Source organism: Haliaeetus leucocephalus, unplaced genomic scaffold (assembly GCF_000737465.1).
Source record: "Haliaeetus leucocephalus isolate CR32 unplaced genomic scaffold, Haliaeetus_leucocephalus-4.0 Scaffold848, whole genome shotgun sequence".
Classification (NCBI taxonomy): Eukaryota; Metazoa; Chordata; class Aves; order Accipitriformes; family Accipitridae; genus Haliaeetus; species Haliaeetus leucocephalus.
The window spans coordinates 16,361,874-16,389,100 of NW_010973284.1; the positions used below are offsets into that span (position 1 = coordinate 16,361,874).

At 38.7% G+C, this 27,227-nt stretch overlaps 1 protein-coding gene across 1 annotated transcript in view; it reads right to left on the reverse strand.

Moving 5' to 3' along the window:
- TGFBR3 (transforming growth factor, beta receptor III) overlaps positions 1–13,601 on the reverse strand; it is a 107,187-nt gene extending 93,586 nt beyond the window's left edge. The window contains exon 1 of the mRNA XM_010582628.1: positions 13,426–13,601. Coding sequence (XP_010580930.1) covers positions 13,426–13,486 — 61 coding nt within the window. The 5' untranslated portion in view covers positions 13,487–13,601. The remainder of the gene's footprint in view (positions 1–13,425) is intronic.
- Positions 13,602–27,227: the final 13,626 nt, after the last annotated feature.

Consider the following 27,227-nt stretch of genomic DNA (forward strand, 5'->3'; position numbering starts at 1 on the left):
CAAGCAGCTGCGTGGTGCTTAGTTGCTGGCTGGGGTTAAACCACGACACCTTCCAACAAAAAGACAAACCAAACGGCCCAGCCCTGCATATGAGGTGAACAGTGAGAAACCTTACAGTGAGACTTTCGAAGTGACTTGGCAACCCTTAGAACAGCATAACTTTGTTTTCAAGTACAATCAGTAAAGGATAGTGTTATTTAGAAAACAGTCACAATATCCTGGAACTTACTAGATGTAAAATATCTTTGCCGTGGAGTCAGCAGTCTGTGGGGCCTCGTACACGCTTTGCAAGCTTTGAAACAGTACCCCGGAAAGGGCATTAAATAAAATGAGTAATATCTCTTCCCGCTAAACTTTAGGGGTACATGTAAAAGCTATCAAGTCAGCACTTGGTGGTGGCAGTTTGTACAGTAAAATGTTTTGCTGGAATTTATAAGAGTCTGAAGGTGGCCACTGCTATGTATCTCACATACTTAGATTTTTTTTTTTTTAATTATTACTATTATTTTTGTAGAAAAAAAATAACATTCAAACAACCCATTTCAACATATCCATAATTAGGGGGTAACATCAGGTTTTGATTTTTTGATTGGGGGAAAAAAACAAGAGCTAGGGACTGCCTTTCCCAGCTGACAAAAGTTGGATATTAAATAAATGGCATTTTAATACAAACAAAAAAGAAGCAGACAAAGAACCTAATACAGGTCCTGGTTAAGTTACTGTAAGTTCTTTTTTCATATTGTTTGATAGGGTTTACATAAGCTTAGATGTTTCAGGCTTTCACTTGCTAGCACTGTAACATAATGCACTGAGTGTGAAGAATTCCAGCTCAGAGCCCTGACAAGGACTGCTGCCTCTCATTTATTTAACAGTTTTAATAGGAAAAGCATGCAAGTTTCAACACTGCATTGTACGATGGTGCATTTCCTTTCCATAATGTATTGTGTATCACTGTTGGAAACTCTGCTAAGTTGGCAAACTCTTCTTATGGGTACAGTTACATCAGTTACATGAACAAAAAAGCGTTTCTGTCAGCTTTTCCTGAATTTTGGGTAAGGAGGTGTAGCTATGCCTATAAATCAAACCCTTTTGTTGCCATATGTTCCAATCCTGACAGGTTAAGTTTTACTTGGTGGTTGATGTCTAACTGTGCCACCAGGTGAACCACAGATCAAGTTACTCAAAATACTTGAACAATACTTTGATACTCTACTTCTGTAAGAGGATACTGAGTTTTGATCTAGTATAAACATGAGCTGCTGCAATAAAGGGAGACTCCACTACCCCTACCGCTCACCATCAAGGGTCCCTGTGCTTGCTCTAGCAAACATGAAGGTGCAGGGAAAACCAACCGCTCTTCTAGGACTTCAAAACCTCTCACGTAAGCACACAGGAGCCAGGCTGAAACTTGTTCTTCCTGTCAGTGGACCAGTAGTTAAACTTCCATTCCCTTCAAAGAAGTTAACAGCCATTATTTTACTAACATCTCATGAGATTTGTGATAATTTACTGGCCGTACAATGCAGAGGCAGTCTTAACATCACACTGCAAGAGAAGTTACTTGGTTAAGCGTAAGCCTGACTGTATCCCTGCTTTAAAAAAGCCACCCCCTACTGACAACTGAAGAGTGGTACCAACATTTTCTAATGGAATACAAACAACTGAATAAACAAGACACACCCCCCTTCCCCCGAGGTCAACACAGACCTGACTCAGAGTAAGAGAGAAACAAGGCAGAGAGTTCAGCAGTCCCACTACCCTCAGCCCTACTACCAGTGCCACAAGCCTGGCTGAAAAAGAACAAAGTTCTTGTTGAGCACAAACGCCCTTTTCTCTGGATAACAAGGCTACAGCAATAAATCAAATATATTCAGAAATAAAGCAAGGAAGTGTACTCTCATTCATCAATTCTTTAACTGCCCTTAATATAATGATTAACAGTTTAGTTAACCACCTAGGACAGTCAACTGCAGTTTTCATTCACCATAAATGCAGAGAGACCCCATATATAAACCACAATACATTGTTAAGCCATTGTATGAAAAAAAAATGTTTATATTAAAAACTTCCAATGTAACTGCGCATCCAGGAGATTACAAGGATGGTTGTTTAAAAAGTCTATGCCAGCTGCTCTATGTGTATATTAGGAGCATTACAAAGGCATCAAATACTCATTAGTGATGAGATCACCCTAACTAAGAAAACATACTAATACACATCTTGGATACAGACAGTTACAGTGAGTATGGGACACAGGAGGAAGAACATACCCCCAAGGAAAAAGGGGAGCAGAGAGCATCACATTCATTGCAGGGTCCCACCAAAAATGAGTAGTAGCATGAGTCCCTTCACTAGCACTACAGCCCTTGCACAGCAGGTTCCCACTAAATCTCTAACTGTACCAGTCATGGCCTATTTAATAAATAGTGTGGAGGACCTAACAAGAAGTGGATAGGAAGAAAAAGCAAACAAACCCATGTATCACAAATGGAGGAGGAATATCAAAAGACTTCAGACCAGGACAACTGTATTGTTACCACTTCAGCACATGAACCCTAGGATTAATTCCACTAAGGAAGAAGGAACTGTGCTACTCTGCTCTAGAATTTCTGCCATAAAATTGTCGCAGACCATATCAGGATCAGACACCTACTGACTGGTTTAGAATGGGATTAAAGGGCAGTAGATGTAGTGACTGTGCAGAAAGTTCTAAACATGAACCCCTTCCAGTTGCCAGGGCTTGTAGCCCACAAAGCAGCAAACTGAATCCCCAGAAAAGCATTCCAGCAAGGGACCCCACCAGGGAGCACGGAGACTCCAGCATACAGGCTGGCACCAAGGAGCACTAGAGAAAAATTATATCCCTTCTACTAGTACGGAGTATTGCTCCTTTCAAAAATTTAATGAAAGCTACTGGAACAAGGAGACAACACAGGTATCAGAACTGGATTAACTTAATTAGTTCAGTCAACTAGAACAAAAAATGTTTATTGCTCTAATTAAATTAATCCAGTCCGCTAGGTCAAAAAAAGCATTGATTCATTGCTCAGAAATCCTGCCTAATAAAACCTGATTTCACTCTACTTTTTCTTTGAGCAATCTTGTCAAATCATAGACAGATACATGAATGCTTGACCTATAAAAACATCTTAACTGCATTATTATTTCTCTGGAGAAAGAGCGAAGCTACATTTTAGGCCTCCTCCAGGCAGAAAAAAAAAAAAAAGGAGTTTTTTGTTAGCAACCATTAATTGAAAGGCCTTAGACAATTTTTTTGCTGAATACTTTTGTGTAGTGCTTGTGTGCTGTTGAAACAAACAGAAGAATTAGCTGGTTAGGTTTTCTCCACATACAGGAAGATTTTAACACCACCATTAAGCAGCTCAATACTCAGAACTGTTTCATTAGAATTCTTTTCTCCTGAATCATATCAATAAAGTTGAAGTTGAGTCTGGTATTCATAAGAGCTGACTTACTCACAGGCTTCTTGCTGCAAATGTACTTTTGAGATCCAGTGAGAGACCTAGAATTAAGCAATTTTTAAAATTCTTTTATTCAAAATCAACCATCACAGACAGTCTTAAACATCGTTTTACTGTGGGCATGAAATTGCTTTAAAAAAACCCTAGCTTTGCTAACTTAAAAGAATAAAAGATAATAGAGATTTCAAGAGAATTCACAAGCAACAGAACAGGGTCTTTTTCAGGATTGCTTTTATTTTTCTGCTACTGGCATGAAGCGTTCCTTATTCTGAGGATTTAAGTTGCATGATTTTTTTTCCTGTTATAGGAACTATTACTAAAGTCAGTTGCTGGCCTTTTAACAAGAGACACTGGAGAAGCATTTGCCTAGATGTTACAGTTTAGACAACTGTAATCTTTTGAAAAAACCTCAGAGTCCTTCCTATGATGCATATTTTAGCTCTCTTACTTCCATCTGTGATGATACGTGTTATCACAGTGATCAAACATCAGCACTGGGAGAATGAAAGCGAATACAGCAAACAATATGGCCACAAGCACTATTCAGCACGAAAAACAACTACTACTGGCCTAGTTCCAAAAAGCAACTGAGACAAGTAATATCCAAGGTAATCTCCTAACGGTTTTCTTGCCAATTTTCTCAAATACCTATTACTTTTTTAGCTTGAAGGTGAAAACATCCCATAGAACAATTAATTACTGCTTTGAATTCATTAGTGCTATAAAAGGAAATTTTGCCAGACTGATCTAACATTTCAAAGCAGAAAATACAGAAAACTGGCAAATTTTACAAATTACATGGTTTAACAAATCATCTCCAAAGATGAAGTCTGCCCTAATGCCAGAAACTGAAGCCACATATTAAACTTCTAACATGTTGCTCAAACTATGCATGGGATGTAATGTAGTCCTACCTGCTGTTTTAAGTTTTCTTCTAATGATGCAAAGAGAGTCACGTTTCACCTGAAAATCCTTTTGCCTACAGCAAAGTAAGAGTGTCTCATATTTCCCACCTCCTTGCTTCAAGTATGACTGATTCTACTTCCTGTAAAAAGTGATTTTTTTATTTATTTTTTTTTAAATAAGGGTTGGCATGGCAGAAAAAAGAGAAAAGAGAAGCAGCTCCATCACTTAAGACATTCCTCAGGACATCATAACTAATTTATGACTTGCCAAAACTTCAACCAGCTTGCTCCTTATCTGAGATCACAAAGAACTTCTGCGTTCAGCATTCATTAGTCTAAACACAAGCAAGGGAGGCAAAAAGTCTGACAGACCTTTAAATAAAACCTTTGCCATTTTCATGCTTCCAAAAAAGGGTGGGGGGAGGTTTTGAAGAATTGACGAGATAACAGCGGTTAGCACCGATGTGATCCAAGTCCTTTAAAGCTGTTAAATTAGCCCTTCAAACAGTCCTGCATGCAAGACAAGGGAGCAGAATGCATCTGTTTTACATATCAAGAGAGCAAGACTGAGAGATGAAATAACTCGTGGTGAGATCACAGAGAAAGTCACTAATCCAGATACAGGCCATTCATCTTTCAGTCACAAGCCAAGGCTCACAGGTTATGCATTTAATACACCTACGGCCACCAGGCCACAGGGACTCCACAAGAAGAACTGACACAGCCGGCGGCCCAGCCATCACCACCACCTTCTCCAGGAGTCCCTGCTCACGGCCAAGGGCAGGCCACAGCTGGGAAGAATTGATCTGACGGCCCGTAACTCACTCCACCCTCTCCCAAGGGTCCTTCAGACACAGGCACTGACATTTAGTCACCACACGGGATGACCGTACACACGCTGAGTCACACAGGGCAGCTGCTGTGTGTTGGCTGTACAAAAAGTGCATGTCAGTCAAGGGGCAGGAGAAGACCCCACCAAGGTCCTCAGAGACAAAGCAGAGCAGGCAGCACACCAGCCCAGCAGTGCCAAGACACAGGGAGGTTTTACGCTTTGGAGCAGATGTTTCCCAAGAGTAACCAGGAATCACCTGTTTGGACTAAACACACACAAATACAGACAATGTGTGGCCATTGCTGTAAAAGTTTCTCATCTTCTGCATATTTCCTTAAAGCAACCCCAAACGTGCAAACTGAAATATGTTAAGCTACTTCAGCAATAGAAACATTTTCAAATAGCCTTTTTGCCTTTACTCACTTTCATACCATTACTGAAGCCTAAAGAACCACCATGGCATCGTGATGGTAAGTGGCCATACCCCCACTGATTTTTATACGCTAATGAAAGGCACACCGTCTTGTGAAGGCAAAACGTCAGCTTGACTTAGTAGCTTGAGGGGAATCTCTGCTAGGACATAAGTTTTACTGCTCCATTTAAATGCAAATTAATAATATAAAGGAAAATTTTATTTATTGCAAAATAAATTGCATCAACCATCCTTTCCAGACACAAGGCAAATTTGGTGATCTAGGAAGTGAAGAAAAAGAAAAGAGGACAAAAAGTGAAGATAACCACAAAATCAATTCTTCACCCACTCTTGGCTCCAAGTGTTAAGTAAAGTAAATTCATTAAAAAATAAAAAATAAAAAAACAAACAAAAAAAACCCCAAAACAAACCCAACACCAAAAAAAACCCCCAAACCCCAACACCAAAAAAAAAACCCCCAAACCCCAACACCAGAACACCAAACCTGTTCCAAAGGAAAGTAAACTTTTTGCTGAAGAGGTAAAACAGCAACAAACCTTACAAACGTTTCCATTGCCTAACCCTGAATTCCTTTATTTGTTACTTCTTCTATGCACTGCTTCCAATAATGACAGTAATGACATTTTCAGTTTAGTTCTTTCTATCCCTGACAGGTAAAATCCCTTTTTTATTAACTGCCCATTAATGAGTCTCACAGCGTAGTAGCTGCCAAATATGGGAACAATAGCTCCATCTTTTTCTAAGTACACTTAAAAATATGAAGAAAAGCACACCGTGCTTGAAGCAGCTACACTTTACAGAATTATTAAAAACCTTTGCTTTTGTCACCTGGGGTCAAAATTTATCCTTGGTGAAATTCCATTGACTTAAAACAAGTTTATGCCAAAGAGGAATCCAACTCAATGCCTTCAGGTAACGAAACACGGCACAGAGTCTTTGTGCTAAATATATTTTTTTTCACTCCAAATTCATCTCTTCTAGGACTTACAGCCTGAAGAATTTCAGTTTCTTTTATTGTCATTAGCTACAGAGGATGAAATTACTTCTCTTCTTTGAAAAGGAATATATCTGGTCCCTATATTCTCTCTACACTCTAACATAACCAGTAGTAAAACAACAGCATTGATTCATGCAAATATATTTCAGTGAAAAAAAGCTTATAAAGGACAAAGACTTGCAGAAACTCAATACATTTTTCATGTGAAAGTAACAAGTGGTTTTCTAATAGCAGATGTTCCATTTCTTGTGAAGACACCCTAGGATCAGATTCAGGAATGCTGAGTTTTGGGGTGCTACAGCCCTTGGAGCCTAATTCTTCCTGTGGCAACAGATAAAACTGTGCTGTTTGATGCTTGCACATGCCCTGCTTAGTCCAAATGACAGAATTTATATTATTTTGCAGCAAAAGAAACAAGCAAGCACAAAATAAAGTTATCACTCTGTACAGAGGTGAGGTAAGCAGGTTCAACGTATCAACAGCTGAGGTCATTTTGATAGGAGAATAATTTTAAAATAGAAAAAAAATTAAAAGGCAAATACATATTAGTTAGAAGACAATTTTTTTAGGTATGCCCCAGAGTACCTACCATTTTACTCTGTAACCCTCGAGTTCAGAAAACTTCTGTACTTCTCCTTGACGTTAGACAAGACAAAAATAGCACCTTTAGTTAACTAAATATGCCCTTTTCACTTTTTTATTAATTAAAGAGATCAAGGGTCTGTGTTATTTTTAAGATACAGGACAAATGGAGAAGCTAAGAAAGAGTTAATAAGGGCCTACAGTACAGAAAGGATATTAAAAGATCTACAAGCAAAATCCCAAATCCCAATTCCCTTCAGAAAACAAAAGAATTATTTTTAGCACAGTATTTATAAAATCATTGTGTGATGCTTAGAACTTATTAAAGACAAGTTTCTCTTAAAAAAAAAATTCAATAAATTTCTTTAGAAAGACAAGGATTAATGCCATTCACCATTCCATGCCATAAAATTTTCCGCAAAACTACTTTTCATCAGTTGAGTACTTCCCTCCAGAGACACTCAGTAATGCTGCCATTTGCCTGCATCTATACAATTCAAGTACTGTATTATGGGCCTGATATTTCTTGAATTCCTTTGGCATTGTCCAGAGTCAGTTTTAATCAAAGAAACAGACTTTCATGTTTACTGATAAATGCTCTGGTTCAGCAAAGCATTTAGATATACTCTCAACTGTTTTGCTGAATCAGGACCCACAACCCCACATCCTATTGCTCCATGTGGGTGCAGAACTCTGCTGAAATTCAACTGGTTTTAGTAGCTTCAGAGCCTTGCTGATACAGAAAAAATGCAGTGTGCTGAGTTCAAGCCATTCCAAGTCTGTGATACAATTACCTCTTCTAAAATACATACCCTTTCTCTGTATCCTGATACTCAAAGTTCTTCAGAATTTTTGTGTGGTTTTGGAAGATAAAAATATTTATGCACAAGCCACACAGAAATGGCACAACATCTGACTCAATTGAACTGGTTGAGAAACAGACAAAAGACCAGATTAAAAACCTAATTTACACACGAATAGATCACCAAACGGCAGTGCTGAAGAAACATTAATTCACAGGACATGTAGGTTTAGTCTAACCTCCCAGTTTTGATCAGTCTTTGTATTTAAATTGCTCACTTAAAAACATCATTTACTGCTTGAAAGGTATTACTTCTTTTTGTGTGAAATTAAGATCAACTATCAATTTTTTTTGGTATACTTTCGCTTCTCAAAGTTGTCTCACCAAACTCACTGACATTAAGTTACGAATTCACCATTTGGCTCCCTATCAGATGAACATCTGACATTAAGACGCTTCAAATCACCATCAGGGTGCTGAAATGATAAAAAACCTAGAACAATTTCTACCTTTAAAAGCTAGTCAGTGGTTCCTAATCAGTATTTTTCAGAACTGAGAGCACGATAGGCACCCATGAAAAGAGCGTGGCTGTTCCCTCACAGCCCGTACAGGAGGGCTCCCAGCCTTTCCGACCCAAAGCGTGGCAGCAGCCCAGATACAAGACAAGCAAGGCACAGCACGCCAACCAGCTCTCTGCTCCTCTAACTCTTCTCTGAGCTTTAAATGCTCTGAGTACTGGTTAATCTCATCCCATAAAAGACTGACTATCCAGGCCATAAAGGGATAGGACTGGGTGGTTTTTCAAAGGAGGCAGAAGTTGGCCAATTATGAGAAAGAACTGAAGGGAGGTGGAGAGTGAAATCTCTACCCATTCAAAAGTTGCAGCCAGCCTGTGCTTTACTTCAGTCCTAATAGTTCGAGAACCAACCTCTGTCCCTTGGTCCTCATCCTCTAACCACAATTTAAACAAACAAAAAACCCCACACCCCTGCCAACAAATATTCTGAGGGAAAAAAAAAGAAAAAAAATTACATCTGGGAAATACCCAGCAAACACTGTTTAAAAAGGAAGGAAATTTGCGTGAGTGACTCCCAGCATTTTTTTTTTTTTTTTTTTTAGATCATGTCCTTCACCTTCCAGTGGAAGGACTTTCTACTACACTTTGAAGGATCCTATATCACTTTTGGAAACACAGTGTTCAAGGTCAGGGGAAGTTCCTCTTTAAAAAAAAAAAAGATGTCATGACAAGGCCTGTTTCTTCCTGTTGTTCCGCTTATTAACATGGCACCCATCACCACCATATCTGGGGGGCACAGATCCAAAAGATACATTAGCTTACAAGCAAACAGCCTTATTGAAAAGGAAGCACACATGCTCTGAACAACGTAAGATTACTTATAAGAACAAGTATGTAGAAAGAAAGGAAAAAAAAAAAACCTAGGATAATACAGTAGAGAACCAGGGAATACAGAGCTGTTGAAAGAAAACCATAGAGACAGACCTAATGTGAGCAGATAAAGCAGTAAGTTCGGTATTACAGAAAATAAGTAAATTTGTCAATATATCCATTTCTTACAGTCTTTCCATCAGCCTGACCACAACCATGAAACTGTCACAAGAAGAGAGGGAGGTGTCTACAAGGCAAGCACAGACAACATCAAATATCAGGGGGGTTGAGGGAAAGAGAACATAGCTGCAGAGGCAAATTCTGCTTGGTATCAGATGCCACGGCTGCACTGCTTTGTTAGCAGCGGGAATGATTTGCACCACCAGAGGATCTACCCCAGAAAGTTGGAATGAGATCCTTGGCCCGTGGAGATCCACAGGCTGTATCATCCTTCTATCCTCTTTCCAGCTGAACAGTAAGGCAGGAAAGAAAAAGGAAAAAAAGAAGTTCAAGTTAGAAAAATTTTCCCATTCCTTCATGGAAGAACCTATCCTATTGAAGGTGTGACCCTCAGGGTCTAGGGCAGGTATGTGTTTCAGCTGTCCTCTAAGACATTTTATCGAGACATACATCATGCACCCAACTGCACAAATTTGCCAGGAAGTAAAATAAGTACGTTTCAGCCTTTGATTTAAGCTACATTAGGACAGAATATATTTGCTCCCAAGACTACAAAGCCAGACTTGCTTATGAGGTTATCCAAGGCTGTAGCGTGTGCTGAGTGTTTGTGTGGAGTTCCTACTGCAGGTTGCCAGACCTTAGTTTAAGCCCACTTCAAAAACATAATTCCTTCAGACAGGCAGATAGTTTGCCAGCAGTTCTCTCCATCCTGCCTTGGACTTTCCATGGGGAAGAAAAATCTCACGGTAATCAAGGTTTTCTTTGCAGTCTTTTTCTGTACAACTGAAGCTGTATAAATATGAGCTTACAAAGAAATCTGTGTACAAGCTAAAAGTCAATCAGATTCAGATAAGCAATTAGCTACATACATCCGGGCAGTAAGAGGAGGTAGAGAAATAGTTTGAATATTTATACAGACCACTTTCAATGCAAAGTTAGTGAGGTGTATTCTTTAAGCTATTAGCATGAAAAACATGCAGTTTTGTGGCTCAGGTTTGAATACGCATCTCTCTGCATCATGTCATCTAGCTCAGATTTTTTTGAGATATATTTAACACATTAGTGCCTTAAAAAGCAAGAATGGAAGGAAAAAAAACCCACAACACAAAACCAAAACACAGATTCTGTCTAGAAGATCACTTATATCTGAAAAGATAAAATGCTGAAGATATTGGAAAGTCAGCAACCAAACCTAGACCAATAATAGCAGTGTCAGTGTAGGACTGGCAAACAAAAGAAAGGTGTGCTCTCCTGCAGCAGCCTCACTACTTCAGAAACAAAGAATAAGCTGGAAAAAGGCTCAATATATAAAAATCAACACCCTAGGGAGGTGGCATGCTGCCCCCTGCCTCCCCCAGGCTTTACCACAGGCATGCAGGAATTTTATTTATACTTCTTAGTTTTATATGTACTAGTAAGTTAATGGTTCAAGCCTGAAAAAGTACAGGTTCTATACACCGGCAATTAAGAGCCAAGCCTGCAGCACCGTGGCCATCACACTGACAATAGCTCATGGACATCTGCCACAGCTTTTTCGGCACATGACTAGAACATGTTGCTTGTTCCCACCCGTATTTCACCTATAGCCACAAACTCCCTGCATTTAAAGTATAATTGTTTGGGTTAACAGGACTCGGTGACTACTAAGAGAAAAACATTGCAAAAGCTCTATGTAAATAACCTTCAGAGAGCTGTCCTTCCTCAGTTGTAATTATACCTGCCTGCGATCTCACACTCTCTCTCTTTCATCAGAGTCCATCGGTGCTTTATTGCTCTTATCTTACTGTACTCATGATACTCTGTAAAGGACATTAACTAGTTGTTCTTATTAAGAATTTATCGCAAAAATAAAAAGCATGGAAGAAAACCAAAACCCACAGGACAGGCACAGCTAGAAACCACAATGATAGTGCTTCCTCACCTCCCCCTAACAAATTGTGACCCTTTCTACTCCCTTCAGCTATCTTCTTCCCATGCAGATAGTGCAAAGAAGTAACTTTGAATCTAGCCCTGCTCTGAGCACAGGGCTGGACTAGACTTCCAGCCAAAATCCTCCTATGGCTCTACTTACGAATAAGCATCTGATCATATCCAAGGCCCTAGTGCTTTTTAAGAGTTTGTTTCAAGGATAGCTGCCAGAGGAAAACACAGTATTGGGGAGTAAAACCAAAACAACCACAATAAACTTCAGAACAGACATGCTAAGGTTTCTGAACACTGAGTAACTTTCTAATAGTAGTACTATGTTTGATAACCTTTCTAAATTAGTGGTTTTTAATTAAAGCCGGTAAGCTGACTTAGGCAAGCAATCTCAGCAGCAAAATGGAATTGTGGTTGTGATCAACAGAAACAGTTTTTATTTTCTACACTGGCACTTTCTTTTAAGGTAGATTTTTATGCATCTATAATGATACAGATTTGCTCCAAGTAATCACTCCTCTCAGCCAAGACCAGCGTTCATATCCTCAGCTCAAGCCACAGACACACTCAGACACGCCCTGTATTGCTGAAAGTTCATCAGTAACGAAGCTATTGCAAAATGTTAGCATCACGTACTATTAAACAATTGAAGTTACTAATGTTGGATGGATGCCTTCAGGAGGTCAACCCCAGAGAAAGTCCCACAAGGCTTGAGGGCTTGAAACAACATAATTTTCCATGCTGATGATGAAAGGAAGCCAAATTTTAACACATTTAATTGCTCAGCTCTGTCTCTTCCAAAGCTGGTCATCTTTTCCACAGTGAGGACATCTCAGATTTAAGCAAGCCATCTGTCCACTTTTCCCACTACCTCATTTTGACTGTATATCCACTTGGCCTCTTCTCCAATGACCCATGCTGTATGCAAGCTGGACACATAAGAAGAGGCTTCCCCTTGCAACCACAGGAAGAACTTTGACAAACAAACATACCGAGAAGAATCACTTCAGCACTTGAAGAAACTACAATATAAGTTAGGTACTTGAACTCTACAGATCTTTCCTTTCTCTGTCACAAGTTATTGCAACACAGTGTTTTAAAAATCCCTGTCTAGGACAAAACGTGGGACAGGAACAATCCCCATAAATGGCAATGCATCTTCCCAACGTATGAGACCTCCAGTAACACTAGCAACTGTTACTAAAAGGTCTTTGCCACCACCATTGACAGTTATCTTTAAAATAGATTAGACAACTGTCAGGAATGACCGAGATGAGGTTTATCCCAACAGGGCAGGAAGGATGGATGGACTCGGTGACCTCTTATGAACTGTTCTGGGATTTTGTCAGAATTTTTTTTATGAACTAAAATGATCTAGACTTAATTCCAGATTATAGACCTTGAAGGCAGCACTGAGCGGAGTTGGTACACCTTCTCTGTAGAAAGATCCTAGGTCAGCTTCACCAGCACAACCCTGCACCCAGGGTAATAAATCCAGCCTCCTGACAGAGCTAATAGCTCAGCCTCAGTATCATGCTGGCACAGTTACCCTGCTTCCACTCCTAAAGGCTTCCATAGCAACCTTCCCCTTTACAATATATGAGCAACATGCAATTATCTTTTTTTTTAAATAAACAAATAAATTACCAAAATGATTTACATTACTACTGCAGTTCTTCAATGATTTTAAGGGAGAACATTGGTGCAAGAAAACGCTCTTATAGCAATAGCGTTGTTCCTCACATCGCCATACCAGCAGTTATGATCACAACAGTTTCATATAAAACTTAGACATAAACTTTAGCTGACCTACATTTTTCCAGCATGAAAAAGTATTTTTGATTAATAATTCTGAATATATAAAATAAGTTACACTGAATGTATGATTTACATAATGTCACCTACCTGCAGCTGCAAAGCACAAAATCATCAAAGCAAACACTGAAGTCACACAACTTGAAGACATTTTTGCAAACACTGTATCTTCTCAAGTCAACTCCCTTTGTAGCTCTTCATGTAGATTTACTTCCTTTGAAATTTATGGTGTGTTTTGAAATCAAATCTTCCAGACTTTTAATTGCCTACCAAAAAAAGTAAAAATACATTTTAATACAAATATAACTTACAGAAATGTTACTAGATAGTTAACATTCTCTCGCGTAACAAGAGAAACAGAATTCTGTCTTAAAGGACTACTAGAGGAGTGTGTTTTATATTGCCAGATACCCTAGGTACTGATAGCTCAGTACTCTTCCCCCCTGCATTTCAGCACTTCTTTGCAGCTGTTGCTCTTTCACATTATACATTGTGCAAGTTGTGATCTACTTGAAAGTGAAATCCCAAAGTCCTTTCTGTCAACTAATACTGAAGTCCTGCTGAAGCCTGCCAATGGTACTCATAGCCTCAGACATGTTTATTTTAAGTATTCAGACTTTCTCTGGGACATATAAACATTTGTTTGTTTATTTATCCGCTGCTACCTTTATCATACCATGGAGAAATGTTTCATATGTGCTCTAGCTGGTTTACGGGTAACATGATAAATTTAACCCATCATTTCTCAGTATCACAAATTCTGAAAACTTTGCTACTTGACAGTAAATATAAAACTGTTCAGAATCTTTATTTTAAGAGTTTTTATGACATGATATACCAGGTCAGTAAAACAACTTAAATGTGCTATACAAATAAATGATGATACAGCTGATGCCTGCAGACATGAAAAACATCGACAATTCTGACCCCAGAATGCACACTGCAGATTTTTGAGGGGAAACACTAGATGCACAATATCCTCTTCCACTTCTTTTTTTTTTTAAATCTATTCTCAGTTGTCTAGATGTCTAGAATGAGAATATAGACCACGTAGGTAAAGAACCAGAACGCTGGTATCATATTCAATTAAATAAAACTCTTATCTACTTTACTTCACTGCCAGCCTTCAGGAGCAGATGACAGATGGATGCTGCCTCAGCAACCACTAACACTCACCACAAAGCAATGCAAGCAGTTACAAACAACCATCATGGGGCTAAGTGATAGCAAAACGCTGAGTCAGGACCAAAATCTAAACCATGACAACATGAATACCATTTAAAAGGTTCTTGCTGATATTAAAATGGAATCAAGTACAAAGTCAGACAAAAGGCTAGGCTCTGTTACACAGCGTGTGCCGTGCTGTGCACGATCAAAAGTCTGCACAAGGAAAACGCACACGTAGACCAGCACTTCAAGATACCTGCTGATAGCACTCCTACAGCTACAAGGAAAACACCAGAAACTGCTTTGCAGAATTTCTCCACGGGTTATTCGGCAGAGATGGCACTGTCCTGTGCGGGGGGAGCTGCAGCTACCCACCAAGAAAGGACTGCTGGTGCCCAAGGCCAGAACTACAGCCTCCAACCAATCCTTCGCTCAGCACCCAGCTCCTAGCACCTCTGACCAGTCTTGGCGGTGGCCCAGATCCCACCTGCGTGGGAGGAGAGCCCAGGAGCAGCTCTGCAGGCTGCGGGCAGCACCCAGACACCACACTTCTGTCGGACAGAAATGTACGGGGCAAGGAAAGAGCTGAATATCTATCACAACATGAGGTTTCACGCAGTCATTTTCAAGCTCAGCATCCCATAAGGAGCACATTTGCTTTTGACACACAATATTTTAGGTTGAAATTCTGTAACTGGTACTCTTGCCTGTGCACCTCCTCATCCCCTCCCTTTCAGTGGCTGGGAAACACTGTCTGACAACAGCAGTGAATGAAGGAAACCCTTAGAGAAATGGTAACTCTAGTAATGCTACCTAGTAATCTTTATCTTCTACCTACTGGCACTCAGTCTGGGGAAAAGGAGTTGACTCTTGACTCTGAAGAGGTACACTTACCACTTTGCACAGTGAAAAAGATATGGGTATCTTGTTACCTGCTATTCACAAAGTTATGTATGACTAACGTATGATTAGGTATCCCAAACTGGAGATTCTTTTCCATCAGAATAAAATTATATGAGACTGTCACTATCTGTGAAAATAGGTAAGTCATACTAACCTAAAACCTTGATCTCAAAAATTAAGAACCTGTGAAACTATCCAGGGATGTTTAAAATAGCCTTAGCCGCAAAAAAAAAACAAACTGCATTTTGTTCTCTTCCATGCATTGTCCTTTTTTCAAACTGGCCCTGAACTTAGGAATAGAGGTTACTTAATCTAAGAGAAAAAAAATGTTTTGAGAATACCTACTTATATATCATTTGTGTAACAACATCAGTTCTGTATAATTTTGCTTATACCGTCTTAAAACGTATCACTGTTACTGAGGTTGAATGTTTCATCACTTACAGGTTCTCTGGCACAAACTATTCTCTTCACTGGTTGCTAGGATCAATACATTTAAAAAAACATTGGGTGAGACTACAACACTACCATACAACATGACTGAGGTAACAAGACACTGCAATGAACTTCTATCATTAATAACAAGACAAACAACACAGCCTCATAAAGCAGTCCACCCTAAAACCCCAAACAAGCATGATTTACCTAAAGATTTCTTCCATGACATTTTGTAGAAGATGGGTTCATCTTCAAGAAAGAAAGTTCTGGAGAAGGATGAACACACACACAAAACCAATGCTAGAGACAGCTCAGAACAGGAAAACTTCAGAAAATGACGGCTTCCTTGGGCAATTTACAAGGCTTGTAAAAATTATTCATCCTGAATCTACTGGAAGCATTCAATGAGTTCCTAGGTATCTCTCATCTCCCCCTAGAGTCTAAGGTTATATAGCTAAACCCTCAAATCCATGAGGGATACTGAACTTTATGGTAAATTCAGGCCAACCTTTATTAAACGGAAATAATAAACTGTTGACAAAAGTGTTGGACAATTATTTAACACAGAAGTTTTTGAACTTGAAAATCCAAATCAAACAGGTTTAATGCCAAAACAGCAAGCCATAAGGAATTTATGACAGATATTGAACATCATTTGGGAAGTCAAACGTAAGCTGGAATAATTTGTTGCTATGTCTCTAGATAAAAAGAAACCTAAATTTACTCAGTGAGAGTATTTAGTTGCTAACTCAATTTTTAAATGCTGCCACAAAGAAAAATTATCAAATACAGCAAATCATGAGGTTTATAGCTAACACTGGCTAGAAAAGACCATCATAATGTCCTGCAAGATGTTATGTCAGGAACTCAAGTGTCAGAATGCTTATTCATGGCCCGTTTGCACATAAGACCATTTCATCAACAAGAAGGAACAAAAGAGAAACCAGAAAAAGAGCAACTACAAGCACATACACTCAGTAATATACTAAATAGGAAAACACAAAACATTACTTAGATCACTCTTCCATCAGCACAAACCTCTCATTCTTCAGTGACATTTTTATAAGGCACACAATAGGGTGTGCAGAAATAGGGAGCACAGGGAAAGAACTGGAGATAAAGTGATGCTGCTGAGAGCAGCTGAGAATCCCATTCTGTGCCAAGCACCTAAGTATGTCAAAAGGCCAAGTTTCGATTCAACTTTGATTTGGGAAAGATTATTTAAAAGGGAGAAAGAATACATACATATTTCCATCTGTACAAAAAAAAGAAAGAGTGATTTGATTCCTACCACAACCCACCGGCCAATAACATCTACAAGGTATAACTCGGAGCACACACTGTACGATCACAAAGCCCTAGGTTTCTACTCCAATTCTGCCACCTCGTGAAGGGTGACTAATGCAGACATAAATGAAAATTTGGAAGAGCTTTCTAAAGAAAGGGCTCACTTGCTTGAAGATATGCATTCACAAACTTAAAAAGGAGGGCAAATTTCAAATCTTGAAAGACATTGTGGAAAGGTGACAAACCGACAGAGAGTTTCATGAATTTAGGATGGATGATATCCAAACTGCTAGCTACACAGCAGCAATTCAAGTCAAAAAGCACAGACGAAAATTCTACTAATAATTCATTTAATGATAAACCTACTAAGCAGGCAATTTGTCAGTATTTTGGAAAACCTGATCATCCTCACCTGTGACAGAAGTCAGCAATGAAGCTGCTATTATCTGACCATTTGACAGTGCCAAGGAGAAATTAATATGAAAATAGATGAGAAAAATTCAGCTGTGGTGCAAAACATGCCAGATTCTGCTTTAGTGTGAAACTTGCTGTCACTAGAAGAACATGCGAAGCCTGCAAACTAGGAAAAGTTGAGGCAGTCCACAGACTAGCAGGACGTTTCCTTTGAAATAAGAGAAGAAAGCTGTGCAAAGGGATTGGGAACCTAAGCTATTTATCCAAAAAGTAAACAAAACTGCTAGTCAATTTGAGATTCAAAAGAAATTTCTGAGAGAATCTTCTTTTCCTTTGGGGTATATCTGGGTAGCTATTTTTGTAACTGAGGTCACAAAAGGGCATATTAAAAGTATAACTAAAAAATCCCAACGAGGAAGAGAAGATGACATGAGAGCTTCGGGTTTACTAAACATAGTTTTCATGCCAACGCTTTATACTACTACAAGCTGCAAGAAAGGCTGGCAAAAGAGGGCATCTGCAGCCAGAGCCATTGAAGACTAAGAGGCACAGTCTGCTGGGGTCATTTTCACTGAAGCTTGCTGTCACAAAGGCCACTAGTCCCAATAAAAGCAAGTATCTAAAAAGCACAAAAGAGCCTGTTTCACTGAGAAGTATCATTTTGCAGATGCAATCAGGAATGAGTGCTACTGGGAACATCAGGAAAAATGTTACTACTACTAGATTTTATTAGGTTTGAAAGAAGACTGAGGGAGTAGAAGGGGGGGAAACACATTTTGAAGTACAGGAGGACAAGAAGAGGAGGAAATATGAGGTTTTTAATCTGGTTTAAAGTAGGACCCTCTAATGTCCATGTGAATTTTAATGCATAAAGCTTAGCTAGAAAACAGTGAAAAATATGATGCTTTTGGATGACACCAGGACACACTGAAGGCTAGCCACAGAAGGACAGATCTCATTGCTACTCTAAGCTACAGGACAACAAAGGCTCCTTAAACTCGATGGTATTTAAAAGGATCTGACTTTGTTAGAGCTATCAGCAATAAGCACAAAACACAAATCACTTCAGTACACTACTGTTACCTTAACCAAAATATTTTTTCTTTGTAAAAAAATCTGCTACTCATGTTCCTCAGAATTCCAGTCTTTTGTGGATTTTTTTTAAAGCTATCCTTCAAACTAAAAAGTTACCTTTAATACTACAACATGACCAAAGAATTCAGAAGTTAGAAGCATGCTGCTTACTCTTAAAAAAACACCTTTCCACTAAGGATTTCCCAGACCTCACTGACAGGAGTTACCAGGATGAAAGGCTCTGTGGTCTATGGATTGTCTATGGCTTGTTACTAAGAAATCACACTCTGTGCTGTTCTGCTGCCAGCAGAAGGGTATCCACCTCCACACCTGCTTACTGCTCTCCAAAATGGGGACAGGACTCTGCTCTGAAGTGCTTGAAGAACTACACATGAAAATGACGAAGTATAAGCCCTAGGATTAAGCTCTGTCTTCAGAACATTTGAGCACCTTTCTACGCAGCTTGCTTCTGTACTTCTAGCAAAATACCTATTACATATTATTCTTCTTGAGATCAGTGCTCTCATTAGCTTCAATTTTTGCCCACTTTTCTTCTCCTGGTAAATTTATTTTTGCCTACTTTTTCAAAGCTTCTCTGCACAGTCCAACCTAGCAATATATATGCCTGCAGGTGGCCACAGTCACAGATTTAGGGATGTTTCTGTTTCCTATTAAAGGCTTCTGTAGCATAGGAATTTGCCACATTTATTGCTGAATTGGGTTCTTATTGCTTTATATTCCCCTTTTATTTCTGTTCCCTTAAGCCTTTTCCCCAATAGTCTCCATCTGTTTCTTTAATCACCACCTACCTTTCCCATACAAGTTCTTCCCTTCCCTTAACTCTATCCTCCTTGTTGTCTAACCTTTTCCTTTACTGCCTGAAGAATAACTTCCACTTCCTCTCCTCCTTATCAGCATGGACTCTGGTAATTCCCTTCTCTTTCCATGCACGGTGCCAGAGGTTGCACAGCTCTCTACAACACTGCTAACAGACGCTTCTCTACCAAAGCAAGCCAAAAATCCTCCTCCTCCTGTAAGTCACATCACAAGTCCCACTGAAGTGAATGGGGATACTTGAGCAAAGCCAACAAGATCTATCCCTTTGTGTTGTTTTGCCATAGCAACGTGAACCCAAGTTTCTAGGCCATCCAAGGCGGCCTTCACAGCCAAAGCTTTTTCACTTTTTGTTTGTTTGTTTTATGCATGGCAACCATTTAACTCATTTAACCAGTTTTTCTCCCATTTGTCCATGTTGGTTCCCTATGTGGATGCAATGAATACATGCATTCCACACATAAGTAGAAAAGGCAATCATTTGTAATCAAGTACACTCAAACTCAAAAAAAAAAAAAAAAAAAAAAAGAAAAACCAAAACAGAAATGGATAACTACATGAGCAGTTCTATAAACTTAGAACAATTTTTGAAAGTTTATTTATAACCCCACTGCTATTAAATATGCATTTTGTCATCTAAGAAAAAAGAAATATGTTATTTATCCTCCGTCAATTCTGTGTGATTTGCACATGTACAGATCAAAAAGCTGACTAATGGGGTTAGCAAATATTGATGTGGAATTGAAAATGTGTATGTATTTTTTTAATGCCTATGTCCAAGGCATATACATGAAGTTCCACCATTCAGAACTCAAAACAGTAACTTATTCATAAACTATTAAGGGGACAGATTCTGGTTTAGAAACAACAAATTGGTTTCGTTTTCAGGGAATATATGAACAGTAATAAAACTAAAAATCCTGACGTATCAAAAGCCCAGGGAAAAAGTAACTCTGATGTCCTGCAGTTCACATGCTGCTGTGCTTGTAATGGGACATTTCAACAAGTCACAGTTAAAGGCTATGGGAACTGGACAAGTGCCAAGGGAAGATGTTTTATGCCATTTAGCAATTGTGCCCCTCTATACCATGTGATTTTTGTTTTAACATTTTGTTTATTTATTTTCTTATCAATGTATTACAATGTAGCCTGTCAAATTACAGGAAGCCACAAAATACACACAGATGAGTCCATAAAAGATGTGAAATCATTCCACCTTTTTAGTAACAGTTTACTCAGGTTGGTTTTGTTACCTGGTACGTATTTTGCCCACAGCCGGCATGAAGCTCTGGTGTGGATGAGAGTGTCTATTCTCAGTATCATTTCATAACCAACTTTCCCTTCAGTTTCCTAATGGGTTTTTGGGTTTGTTTTTTTTTTAATCACCTGACTTGAATTGCTGTGAGTTTAGATCAGAAAAATAAAGTCATGACACCAGACACTGTGGAAGTTTCAGCTGAATAATCATTGCACAATATAGCACAAAAGTAAGAGACAGTTTACAGACACAGGGTAAAAATCATACTGTTTTATGTTCCCAGGACTTCCCTTCCCCCGAAAACAGGGAGGTATGCAGCTGAATCTTTATAGGCTGAGGGGCAAGGTTTTGCTTACCAAGTGTAAACAAGAGAATAGCCTCTTACAGGATCAGGATGTAGGAGGGTTTCAATAGGTGGAAGGGAAGGAAGTGCATTCGGGAGTCTTTTAGTGGAAGGAGTACACAAGACTCTTCCACGGGTAGGAGACTGGAACAGATTCCTTTTTGACAACAGCAGAAATTCCTAGAGGTTACCAAATCTCTACAGAAGGGAGCGCACGTGGCACTGAAGACACAGTTTAACAAAGACAGCCTACATACAACTTGAGTACCAAATTAGAACTTTTCTACTTCAACGTAGAGCCCTCAGGGACATCCTGCATCAGAGCATCTCTAAAGGGAGCGGAGAAAACAAGATGTTGGGATGCTGTACGGTTCTTATACTGTAACAGCTCGAGCAATCTGCAATCCAGTACCAGCTTCTGCCACATATTTTCTGTGCAACTTGCAGTTAGTCTATTTTTTCACAAGCAAAAAAGTCGTAACAGGACCTCAACATGGCCATAGCAATCCCCCCATAATACCTACCTAGAAAGGCAATACTACTTTAGGCAGTTCTGTTTCCATCTTCTAGTTAGAAGATGGATGAAAAAAATCTCACTGCTCGTATCAGGGAATACCAGTGGCACAATTATATGCCATCTTCCTGCTGAACATTCATGTAGCAGGAAGAAGAAAAAAGCAGAGACTTCTAGAAACGTACATACATAGACTGAGTTAAAGTTTTCATGGCAGCCCAAGAAATCTATGTCTCAAATCTACATTTAAATAAAACACAGGTTCCCAATGAACTCAACCAGTAATATCTCACCAAAACTAACAGGGACCAGGCTCATGTTTTTTTTAAATGGGACTTGCTGCTTCTGAAAAGTTTACCTGGAAACAAAAACATTTCTAGTGCACAGGAATCTTCAGGCTGAACAAGATCATAAATTGCATGAAACAAATCTCTACAACTTTCCCTCCTCATAGTTAAATTTCTTTGGCCTAATTACTTTTTTTTTTTTTTTTAATGGTTTCTAATTGGAAGCAGAATAGGTTTCCTGGCAGTGGACTATCTTACTCTTCATAAACACAGTAGTGGCCAAAATCCTCACACAAATTTCATTTATCTTAAGTTTTACTTGGCTCCGTTTCTAATTGCACACCTAAACTAAACAGATAACGGCTCTAATGTACCTATCAATACAGATATAACCCTAGGGAAGGCACCTCCTTGTGGAGAAGGAACCACAGCAGGATGGAAAGTTACCAACAACTCAGCAAGACTTCTTCCACTCAGGGTAAGAGATCTCAGCAAATTATGCTGTCAGTGAATCCTTGGTGCTGTTATTTTTTCAAGACTAAACTGCAAAACCCTAAAACTGTATCTAGAAATATTCTAGCTGGAACCCTTCTACCAGGAAAAAAGCTAAATCAGTCTCTGTTGGATTTAAAATCTTGAAGTGACCTCTATACATGTAGAAAAGTGGTTTTGAAACCATGGCCTATAAATACCTGAAATTCTCTGGGTTAATCGTGAAAAACCCACAAGGGGTAATAATGAAAAGGAAGACTATGGCATTAAGCATAAATTCACTACATAAGGATGCAATTCTCTTTGTGGGAGGGGAAAGATAAAAAAAAAAAAGGTGGTCAGCAAATTGAACAGGACTGAAAATCTGCGTTTCCCATTACAGGGGAATTGGACGAGGTGATACAAATCAGCCCTCCCCACTGCCGCTAGCCGTAAGATACTACAAGATGTAAATTAACAGGTTAGAATATTAACTACTAGGTCCTTTAACCACATGCATTATCAAAACCACATTTTGGAAAAAACAACAACAAAAAAACAAAAGAAGTGTGTATTAAATTTTGCTCTCTAGAATAAGGCCTACTCTAGAAAGCAGGTAGATTAATAGATTATTTCTTTAGGTTGCTAAACAAGAACACAAGATAAACACATTTATCAAAAGTTAGCTGTTAGCCACTAAATTTTCAGATGCACATCTGTAAGATAGGAAACTTCTCCCACACAAACAAGGAAGACCTTAAAGTGCCACACAGTTAAAAGAGTGAGTCAAAAGGAGCTTCCCTTTGCGTAGGAGTAGTCTACCCTCTCCCTAGCTGTCTGCCAAATAACCAGTGTAATTTAATTTGTTGGGCAGAGAAACACATTCAGGTCAAGGCAAAACTTTTTTCATAAAAATTATCATTTATAAGCACTGTGATGAGGATTTGTTTCAATCAAGATATGCATCACTGGCACGTTCCACTCGGAATGGAGATATACTCCCATATAATTTTCCAGAAGGAAATCACCATACCTCATCGTTGGAGTGAATCAAACCACCAGATCTACAAGTATTCAGAAACACTGGTCATTTTAAACACTGAGGAAGTAATCCATCACATAGCACGAGCTGTACATACTGAAGTGACTTGGTCCATTCGTGTAATAAAAGAAGACCCATCTTTTCAAATACCACAATAGCTGTTTTGTAAATCAAAACAGAATTTTGCTTCACTCAAAGCATTACCAAAAACAAAGTATTCCACTGATGATAAAATACTACCATAGCTCTCAATCACGTTGTGTCAAATGTAGCTATAGTCTATAAATTACTTCTATAAATCTAAGACAAAAGAGGACATACCTTCGATCTACCTTAAGCTTCTTGGCAAATACATACATGTATTTAGCAGATCTATACTATACAGTAAGCTCACTGGATACTTTGGGATTTTTTTTATTGTCCCTAACTCACACAATCAACCTACACTGAGTCCCAACAGAATATGCCTATGCTTACAAAGGAAATCAGAGTATGAGTGAATTGCCATTCTTTTCCAGTATCATTAACAACACCTTATGTATCACTGCCTTCTGTGCAGAAAAACAACTGATACATGTTAGCTCTATAATTAACCTGTTTCACACCCATGACCTCTAGGTAAGCTATTCTCCTGCAATCTAAACAGGTCTCCCAGCTGACTCCCAAAATCTTACAACATGTTGCAACAGAGAGAGAGGAAAAAAAAAAAAAAATCTGAACTTGGCCAACTAGTGTATTGAAATTAGGCAGACTATTAAAGAGAAGTGCTAAATATAACGGAATTAAATTTGTTAATAATAAACAGATATAGCTCGTTTTAAGTACTATCCACAGAATGAACATAAAATAATGATTTTCACATTTTCTTTAATAAATCCATTTTTTATTATAAATACATCAAACTAGCATATTTTGCCAGACATAATTATTTGTAAGCAGTAAATTCAACAATATAACACTTACAATGCAATACATAAAATGTTCTCTGCTGAACCTGACAAATCTGACTATTTAGATACTCAAGGTCATAAAGGATGTTCTTTTAAAAACAAAATCTATTTTGCCAGAGGGGAAATAAAAAATATGCGCTATATACAAGGTAGCGGCTTTAAACTCCCTCTTTCAGTGATTTCCGGAGATGTGCAAATCTGTTTCATTTTGGCTACCACAGAGTTAACTGTTGCTGTAATAGCACAAGAAATGCTGCTCTATTGGATGACTGCCAGCACATAAAAATGCGAATCCACAGTTATGGATAAAGCAATTCCAATTGCACTACTTCTTTGCTAGTACGTTTTTATGGCAAAACATGCTTCTATTCACGAAGTGGCTAGAAACTAGCACACCACTGTTAAACACCACAAATACTACTGCCACAGAAGTAATGCCTATTTATAATACCCAAATATTTTGTGGAACTAGATCAAAAGTAATGTGATTGCAAAGATATTTGCAATCTGTATCCAACAGAGAATTTTCTGAGATCTATATAAATTGCCCAAGACTTGGTAATTTGTCTTAAATGTTAACAGAATATTATTGGAGATATCAAACAAAAGAATTTTAAGACAAATTAGGCAAGGCTTTAGTGCTATTTTCAAATAACATTAAAACAGAAATCTCACTTTGACTTTACAAACTAGGTACCTCAGCATCTCAGAGAACCATATAGAGGAGAAAGTTTTGTGATTCCACAAAAATGATGGAAGAGGGAGATTGTCAATGGAACTTAACATGCATCATTTTGTACCTTCAGTATCTGGCAATGTCAGATAACAGTCTTAGAAAAGAATGCGTGGCCATTGGAATACACGTATACCTGGTCACTGAAACAATGGGAAGAAAATTCATATTCATTTAATACCTTGGTATGCAGTCAGTGCCATTCCAGAACCAGAGGAGCTTCCTTTAAACCTGACCTGGGACTGTTTATTTCAATTGAACTATATTTTGTCTCCACTTGCTCCAAGACTTAATGCTAGGAGAATATACAATTGTTATCACTCACAAGTAGCAAATCAGTTACTCCGTGGCAAATGCTCCCAGGCATGTTTTTACCCCACCATCAGTAAAAGACAGCTTAACCCCAAGTATAAGCAGCAAGATATCTCACATTTACTGCAGGGTAAGAGACCGTTCCCTGGCTCTTACTGGGGAATAGCTGACATGCTGCAAATTCCCATTCTTCACTTAGCATTCAGCAATCTGTTTGTATACCCATACCTTTAAGTATTTGCCATTTGGCTGCATCAGACTTCACGGACTAGAAAGCAATATGGATCAGTGCATGTCATCCAGATAACCTTCTCTGGCAACAGCCTTTACATTCAGCATTCCTGGCACAAAAGATGTAGTCAATTGTTACGCCAATAGAAATCAAAAAGAAAAATCATTATTGATCTGTGCTGGGAGCATCAGTTGATCTTTACAAAAATAAGCTAGTAATGACTTCTTAAAAACCTAAGAGAATATCTAAAAATAATCTCTCTTATGAAAACCCTAAATACTAGGAATAGTTTCTTGTGAGAATACAATCTTTTTGCAACTCAACCTTAGCTCTCAAGATTTCTACATAAAATCATAACTTTGATTCAGTAATAGTTTTACCGTAAAAATATTTTGTCTAGCTCATTATCTAACACTTTACAGAATTACTCAAAATATCATTTCTTGGGTTTAATTAATTCACCTCAAACATCTTCAAAGAGAAATTTCACTTAAATAAACCTCAAATGTTTTTTCAAGTTCAGTTCTGGCTAACATGACAAGAATTCCATTCAGAAGAGTGGGAGACATGCCTGCTAGAGCAAACTAATAAACAAGCATTCAAAAATAACGTGTTTATTCCAATGTATGGCTGTGAGGGGTTTTTTTCAAGTAAATTGACACTCATCTTCTAAAGAAATACTATCAAAAGTATAGGCCCAAAGTTTTAACAAATTGCAACTGTGCTAGGAAGAGAGACTTCATAGAAAGTTTTGTGTTCCCCCTGCTGGTTTAGCAATTAACTTCAAAACACTGTTCCCAGAGGTAGGCATCAAGATGCCGGGGTCTTAAAAGATGTTTTGCATGCCAGAGAACAAAAATTTAAACTTACTTTTTAAAAGAAATCACATCCATGGTAGATATCATTTAGACGCTCTGACTAAATGAGGCTCAGGACACACAAAATGTGCATCAGAATCAATGACCAAACAAGACCTCCCCAAAGAGAGAAAGCACAGTAGAAGAGAAAAATTTGAAGTGTCACTTTAAACTTAACAAGGTTGGACTATAGCAAACAATTGGGGGAAGCAAGTTTCAGAGTAAAGGACTCTTCACTGAAGGAAGCCAACAACCTGCCCCCCCTCCAACACCCGTCCCTCCCTTCCTCCCCCAGCTAGCCGGGAATGCCGAGCACCGGCGGCAGCAGTTGGTGTCGGCCCAGGTCTGCCTCCTAACAAGAGCAGCTCCTCCTCAGCTAGAATTGAAGACCTGTAAGCTTCCATGGGTTAAACTGGAGCTCTTCAAAAGAATAAGCATCTTCCATTAACATTTTGCTAACACTCTTGTTAGAAATACTTTGACAGGACACCTGTGCAGGGCTAATTAAAACACAGCTACCAACTCATGTTGTCCCTGGCATCCATGGAAAAAAACACGGACTGTAAGGGAAATAAAGTATTCCTAGCAAGTGATAAACAAACAGATTTTGTCTTTGGAAGAAGTTGTATTTACACGTGTAGTTTTAAAGTCTTCCCCGTGTGAGACTATGATAGCAACAGTGCTCCAAGTCACTATGAGCCAAACCTAATAGTAGAGCAGGTGGCTCTCTTACTTTGGGTTTTCTCTCCAGAGGAGGTCTACTATCAGCCTGCTTG